The following is a 7,603-nucleotide window of genomic DNA, read 5'->3' as shown; positions in this document are numbered from 1 at the left end:
CCACAAAAAAAAAAAAAAAAAAAAAAAAAGGTGCCCTTTAAAAAACTGCAAGTTCAGGCCACCTGACAGCCCTTCCTGGCTCCGAACCTGAAACCTGGTATTAGGGGAAGAGGCCACCCTGGCTCAGGACCTCCATTTCTCTTTTTGGAACTAGTCAGATAAGTTAAGACTCTGCCTAATGCACCAAACTATATTTTTTCCTTTAAAAAGATCTGGACCAGGGTTTCCCTGGTGGCGCAGTGGTTAAAAATCCACCTGCCAATGAAGGGGACACGGGTTCCAGCCCTGGTCCGGGAAGATCCCACATGCTGCAGAGCAGCTAAGCCCGTGAGCCACAACTACTGAGCCTGCGCTCTAGAGCCCTTGAGCCACAGCTACTGAGCCCCTGTGCCACAACTACTGAAGCCCGTGCTCCGCAACAAGAGAAGCCACCACAAAGAGAAGCCTGCGCACCGCAACGAAGAGCAGCCCCCGCTCGCCGCGACTGAAAAGAAAGCCCACATGCAGTGGCGAGGACCCAACACAGCCAAAAATAAATAAATAAATAAATTTATTTTTTAAAAAAAGTCCTGGGCCATTTCTAACAGCTTTGCTTCTCTTGCCGTCCTCAGCGTGGGCTCTCTCTCCGTGGTGAGACCGTGGGATCTTTGGGTGGACCAGAGTGGATCCGGGTGGGTGTTGTGGGTCACAGGTGCTGCCGGATGGCCGCGCCGAGCCGGGTTCTGCAGCCCGTCTGACCCTGCTGCCAGTGCCCTCTGTGCGCTCCCTTCTCAGAACCTTCACTGTACCGCCTCCCCCGCCAACCATTTCCCAACCGTATGTCTGGTCTGCAGATCCAGACAGCCTTCTGCCCACCCCCACCCGCTCCTGGTCCACGTGGCGGCAGTCGGAACCCTGGCCCCTGGACGCCTGCCTTTCCTTAGCGACCAGACTGCTGTGAGCTCCCGCGGGGACATGCGCATTCCATTAAGAAGAGAACCTCCTAAATCTATAAAGCCGAACTGTCACCCTCAAAATGTTTTAAACCGAAGACAATGCTGGAAGGAACTCTGGACCACGTGCTCCTCCTGTGTGCCCTCCCCCAGCCATTCCCTGCCTCCTAAGAGCCTTCCGGGACCCCTCCCAGCCCCCCTCCGTGGCCAAGCACAGCCTAGTACTTGGTGCTGCCCTGGGGTCCTGAGCTCTGGGCCAGTGGTGGTGGTGGAGCCTGGCCTCCCCCAGGCAGTATCACAGCTTCTTCTGGGCTGTGAGACCATGAAGCGGGGGCTGCCACCTGAGTATGCCCCCCACCGACATTTCTGCTTGCCCCTGGGGTTTGTGGTGGCCCCATGAGAACAACTCTGTGGATGCTTCAGGGCATCCAGAGAAGCAGCAGTGGTCCCACGGAGGGACAGGGTTCCCTGGCCGCTGGTCAAGCCCCAGCTCCACCTGGAAGTTCCCTTCCCCAGCCCCACGCCCAGGTCTCTTGGCTATTTCAGAGCAACTGCCTGGGGTTTGTTCTGCTAGGTCAGTGCTTCTCAAACTTTCCTGTGAATAGAATCACTAAAGGGGTTTCGTGAAAACGCACATTCTGACTCAGGAGGTCGAGGATGGGGTCTGAGACTCTGCATTCGGGCAGGATCACAGGTGAGCACCTAGCACTCTAGCAGGCTCCCAGTTTATGCCCTTGGGCACTCCCAGCAGCAGGCCTCTAGGCCATGCTAGTCCAAATTCAATCTAATTAATCACTCAACACGTAGGTGGTGCATCTGACTGTCAAGTGATACTGGCTGAGCCTCTCAGCACCTGTCTCACTCTTTGTGGTTACCCTTTCCGCCCAGCACAAGGTTACCATCAGTTGGCCCAAAGTACCCTGGGCTCCTCCAGCCAGTGCTGAATTGCAGGCCACCCTGTCTTTTTCTGACCCCTTCATCTTGGAGTCTCGGGTCAGCCCTGTCTGCTGCTAACACACTTTCTTCCTGGCCCCTCCTCACCACCACCGGGCTGCTCCCGCTTCCACGTGGGGGGGTTCCTTTCACAGGCCTGAGGATGGCTATGAAACCTCCCCACAGCCATTTCTTCTCCAAGCAAGACAACCGTAATTTCCTTCCCCTTTCCTCACGGTGCCTCTTCCCCAACTCTTTCCACCTCAAATGGATGTGCGTCCCTGACCCACTCCAACTTCCTCACATTCTCTTGAAGTCATCTGCAACCAGGCTGGGTGTGCTAACAGGAGTCTGGGCTCTGGAATAAAGGATGCTGCAATTTGGGGACAGGGTGTTATTACAACCGTGTTGGATTCAATAATGGGGAGCCGCTGATGAGATGGGAAAGAAAGGGAGAGGGAGAGACCAGGCAGGAGACATTTCAACAGTAGTTCTAGCTCATTAAGAAATCTGTTCTGGTCTCTATTTTTGGAAGGTTTTTTTTTTCCTTTCCCATTTATTTATTTATTTATTTGCAGTACGCGGGCCTCTCACTGTTGTGGCCTCTCCCGTTGCGGACCACACAGGCTGCGGACGCGCAGGCTCAGCGGCCATGGCTCACGGGCCCAGCCGCTCTGCGGCACGTGGGATCTTCCTGGACCGGGGCACGAACCCGTGTCCCCTGCATCTGCAGGCGGACTCTCAACCACTGCGCCACCAGGGAAGCCCTTCCTTTCCCATTTTAATCAGAGCCTCTAACTCTCTCCTCTGGAGCAGACCACGACTGCAAAGAAGCAGGGTCCTCACTCACCCTGCTGCCTCAAAGCCTCGTCAACTGAGCCAATCTCGGCAAATCTGCTGAGATGCCTGCTGGGATTCCCAGGGCCCTCCGAGGACGGAGTGGGACAGGTGCATCACGGTTGCATCACGCCCAGCCAGCAGGACTGGCTTTATTCAGAGTGGCAGGGATGTCTCCCCAGCTGGCCTCGGGGTCTGGGATTCATCCTCGGCTCGTGGGCCCTGCCGGGCTCTGCCATGCCTTGGCCTGTCATGTGTCTCACTTCCCAATGACTGCATTTTAAAACCCATCTATTCTCTGTCCTCTTTAACACCATTGCTGTCTCTTCCACCTCTATTCTTGGGCTCCACCCACGTACCACCCTCCACATTTATCTTTTATCTTGTTTTCTCACTCCTTTCTTCTACCTCCTCTTCTCTTTCCTGGAAAAGATCTGGTGGGAGGTCACAACTCTCTCCAAGAAAAGCCCAAGAGTGAGCTCTCCCGCCTGGAGAGACAGTGGGCACCAGTGGACAGTCATGGCGGGAAAGAGGAAGCAGAGCCCCCGTGAGGCAGCAGTGGGCTGACCTTGGGCTCACAGCTTTGTACACCAGATCCCACTCCATCTTCTGGACACCTTCGGGAGCTACATGCTGTCATTATCCCTCTTTTATTATTATCCCTGTTTTTTTCTTTCAGATTAAAAAAACAAAACCCAAACTTGGAGAGATTAAGCCCCGAATCCCCCAGCTGGTCAGAAGGAGTCATAGCTCCAATCCAGCTCTGCCCGATTCCAAACCCCGTGCTCCTAAATGCTGAGCTTTGCTGCCTCCTAGGATGCCTGTTTCTGGCAGGAAGGGGAGTGTAACATTGACTGAGGGGATCCCCCTGTTCTCTGGACAAACACCTTAAACCGCTAGGCCAGCCTGGCCTCACATCCTACAGCTCGGGTCATGTAGGTGCGACCTTCAGAACCACAAGCAGCCATTTCTGGCTTCCCCTCTTTCGTGCTCTACATGCTACCTGCTTGGAACTGGTCTGCGAAGTGTGGGTTCTCCACTGGGAGAACTGCTGAGAAGGAGTTCGTTCCCTGGGATCAGCCAGCCAGCTGCCGGCAAGGGGTTACTGCCCCACAATCCAGTGCACCGGCCTGAGAGCACACCGGTCTCTTGCTGTGGCTCAGGTGTGTCTGAGCCACCGGTCCTCAAATCCAGGTGCCCTGGCATGTTAAGACAAGGAAGTCGGGGTGACCGGCACAGGTGGAACACCAGGCTGGCCCCGTGCAGTGGGCACCCAGAGAGGTGGCTGAGAGCAGTGGCATTAAAGAGGCGTTAGAGAGGATGGTCGTCAGCATTTCCACCATCCCTTCGGCTGGGCAGGGGCTGCGCAGGGCCAGAACCCACCCACCAGAGCCACGGGGAGGAGCTGGGAGGCTGGCTTACCAGGGTCTTGTAGTCGATCTGCTGGCGGATGAGCTTGTCCTCGCTCAGAGAGTAGCGGGCCTCGCCCGTGATGGCGTCAATGGGCCCCTTCTCCATCTGCTGCTTGATGGCGCAGAACAGGGAGAAGAGGGGCTCCCCGGCACACTCCTGGACACGGAGAAGAGTCATGCTGGGTGGACCCCGGGCCCCAGGTGTGCGGAGCCCGGCCTCCCCCAGCCTCTGCCTCTCCGAAGGACTGCTTTCCACTCCTCAGTTATAATTCTCTTCTCCTGCTCCTTCCCACTGCCATTCTTGAGCTCTCTTTTCATCTCCCCGGCCCCCTCTCTGCCCCTCTCCCCACCCTCACTCCACCCTGCTTTCTCTGCAGCCCCATCTAGAGACAGAGGTCCTGGAGGGGTGGGATAGGGAGGGAGGGAGGGAGACGCAAGAGGGAGGGGATATGGGGACATATGTATATGTATAGCTGATTCACTTTGTTATACAGCAGAAACTAACACACCCTTGGAAAGCAATTATACTCCAATAAAGATATATAAAAAAAAAAAAGAGAGAGAGAGAGACAGAGGTCAGTCCTCGGTGGCGTGAACTCCTTAGAAAACAAGTTAGTAACTGGAGGCCGAGCAGCTCTTCCAACTCCCAGGCATGTCCTCGGCTTATCTGCCGCCACACGTGCTCCTGTACCTGCCCAGGACCCTCATCAGCCTCAATAAGTCTGGGGCCGGAGGGGCAGGAGGAGAGCAAGAGGAAAAAAAAGGGGTGACTTGTCTTCAGCTTGAAATGGGAATGCAGGGTCTTCTCAGAAGCTCATCTCCCCTCGCCTGTGAGAGAGCGGCCTGTGGGGACCGTGCCTCTCAAGCCAGGCCTGACCGTGGGTCTCTGTCTCCTGAGATGGTCAGGAGCCTGTCCCCTCCATGACAAGGGAAACTACATTTCTTGGCAGGGTTCTAGGAGCTAGGCCCCAGCATCTGTGGACTTGGGGGCCGTGGCGGAAATAGGGGGGATGCTGGTTCATTCCCAGGCTGGGGGGGAAACTGAGGTAGGCCCAGAGATCCCCCAGAATCCCATCATACCTTGAGGAACTTGTAGAGCAGGAAAGTAAACCAATTGGTCAACATCTTCTCAGCCACCGACTCAGTCCTGGCACCAGTCACAGAGGGACCCAGCAGGGCAAGACAAAGACAGAGGCAGCTGGTCAGACCTCAGGGGCTGGGAGGGCAGGGGGATCTGCATGGCTCCTGCTGCTTAAGGCTTTCAGGCCAAATCTTAAGACCCTGAGGGATACCTGAGTTCCTTGGACTCCTAGACACACCATAATGATAAGACAAGCTTTGCCTACCAAGCGGGGAGATGACCTTCTGTGCGCGGGCTCCTGGGTGAGTTTCTGTGAGAACGCGTTAGGGCAGCCCTGTCCAATTGCCCAAGAGCACTTTCGGGGTGGATGAAATAGCCCAGTAGCACCTTGTGTTGTGCAGCGCGGTAGCCGCCAGCCACCGATGCCCACTGAGCGCCTGCAATGCGGCGAGGAGCTGAGTTGTTTATTTACTTTAAATTAACTTAGAGTTAAATAGTCACATGTGGCTCATAGCTGCCACACTGGTGATAGCCTTAGAGAACTTTATAGGATAGGTGTGTTCCTTGGGGTAAGAAAAGAAAGGAAAAAAAAATCTGGGAGATACTCATTTGGCAAGGGATAGAAAAGAAGGTGGCAGGGTCAAGGAGAAAGGCCAGATAGACTAGACTGAGCCCATCCCCTAAGCTAAAGACTCCCAGAGTAGGTAGTAACATGGAGCTGGATACCCAGCTCATTCCAACAGATGCCCAAATTGTCCTATTTAAAAGGCTTCCATGCACTTTGGAACTTCTCCTGGGAACCTTTCTAGTGTTTTATTTGCAATGGCAGGGAGTTCATTCTTGAGTCTAATTTGCATCTTTCATGCTGCTACGCAAACCCATTTATTCTTTTACTTTGGAAGTGAAAACACCACAGCAGCATTACGAACCAAAGGACACTTTTGGTTGCAATGGCCTTCAAGTACATGAACAATTTGAATGGCAGCGTAGACAGAGGCAGAGGGTCTCGATTTCGTATAAGGCAAAGCCACGGTATATGGTTATTTCTGCACACGTGACCATGCAGATTTCAACGGTGTCGAGGATGAGGCATCCCACGGTGTTGAGAGGCGGACCCTGGACCCGGGCAGAGCCCATAGCAGGTGCCAGGAAATACTTGCTGTGTTGCATCAGGCAAGTTGCCGCTAAAGACTAGACCAGTGCTTTTCAAACTTCACTACACATTCAGATCCCCTAGGTTTCTCGCTAAAATGCTGATTCTGATCTAGTAGGTGTGGGGTGGCACCTGAGATTCTGCCTTTCCAACAACCTCCCGGGTGATGCTTCTTCTCCTGTTACCAGACAGCGGTGAGAGCTGCAGGGGCTAAAGTTTCCCAACTTGAGATGGTGAGGTGGGTTCCCAGAGAGGCCCTGAGGTGTCTGTCCTGATTCAAGCTCTGACTTAGATAAGGTGAGGGGATGGAAAGCTGACCTCTGAAGAGTGCCCAAGAGAAAACCTCTGATAGAGAGGGTCAAATCAGGGGAGGGTTAGAGCAGAGGGAGGAGAATGCAAAGTGGATTTAGGGGCAGAAGAAAAACCACGGGGTGAGCAGAGGGGCCGTGGTTGAGACAGAGGCACCAACATGATGGACAGGTTCTTCTAAGAGGGCATGGGGTGCACCCTGGCCTCTGGCCAAGTCAGTACCTGACCTTGGGGGGCTTGGCTGCTCCGGGGAGCCCTGCCCTGGTCTCCCTGAGGGCAGGAGGGCCAGGCCGGTGCGCTGGGCTGGGTCGGACACCCCGGGGCCGCACCCCTACCTCCTGAGCAGCAGCTTGGGATGGTTCTTGCTCTCCAGGTTCTTGTCTATGAGGTCAGCCAGCAGCTGCTTCAGCACGTCAGTGGCATACTCCAGCTTGCTCTGCAGCACCGTCATGATGAGCGAGGCCACGTTGCCGCGGTCACGCATGGAGAAGCTGCGCTGAGACTCCAGCGTGCGAATGAAGGACAGCAGGAACGCCTTGTTGTTGATGAGCTGAGCGAAGAGCTTCAGGCCTTTCTCCACGCGCTCCTGCCGGTAGCCCGGGACCTGCGGGGGAGACCCAGGGGTGCGCGAGTCTTAATTGTTGCCCGAGACGGGCGAGGCCCCAGGGACACCCCACCGGGTGGGCCGTGCACACTGCTGACCCTCCCATCCTCCCATTCACCCACGACAGGCCACCTGGCTGATGCCACCAAGTCCTTATCTAGATCCAGGCGCCACATTTGGTGTCTACCTAACCTCCATCACAGCCCACGAGGCAGGTCACTGTCTCTAGAGACAGAGAGAACGTCATCATTAGCATGGCGTTGACAAGGGGACCCCACGCCACTGGAGACACCATCACAGTCCCAGGTAGGGACTCCAGAAGGTCAAGGATGCTGTGAGTGA

At 55.2% G+C, this 7,603-nt stretch overlaps 1 protein-coding gene across 5 annotated transcripts in view; it reads right to left on the bottom strand.

Moving 5' to 3' along the window:
* The window catches only part of PLXNA4 (plexin A4), a 366,609-nt gene that overhangs the window by 28,051 nt on the left and 330,955 nt on the right, over positions 1-7,603 (bottom strand). For 2 of the 5 annotated variants that reach the window (XM_024737970.1, XM_024737966.1), the window contains 3 exons: positions 6,993-7,261; positions 5,195-5,261; positions 4,125-4,271 (listed from right to left, as the gene is read on the bottom strand). In XM_024737970.1, the coding sequence (XP_024593738.1) occupies positions 4,125-4,271; positions 5,195-5,261; positions 6,993-7,261 (483 nt within the window). Of the gene's footprint in view, positions 1-4,124; positions 4,272-5,194; positions 5,262-6,992; positions 7,262-7,435; positions 7,445-7,603 lie in introns of all 5 variants that reach the window. The other 3 variants (XM_024737968.1, XM_024737969.1, XM_024737967.1) reach the window with 2 other exon arrangements.

This window comes from Neophocaena asiaeorientalis, unplaced genomic scaffold (assembly GCF_003031525.2).
Source record: "Neophocaena asiaeorientalis asiaeorientalis breed wild unplaced genomic scaffold, Neophocaena_asiaeorientalis_V1.1 scaffold364, whole genome shotgun sequence".
Taxonomy (NCBI): Eukaryota; Metazoa; Chordata; class Mammalia; order Artiodactyla; family Phocoenidae; genus Neophocaena; species Neophocaena asiaeorientalis.
This window is presented reverse-complemented; position numbering and strand designations above follow the sequence as displayed.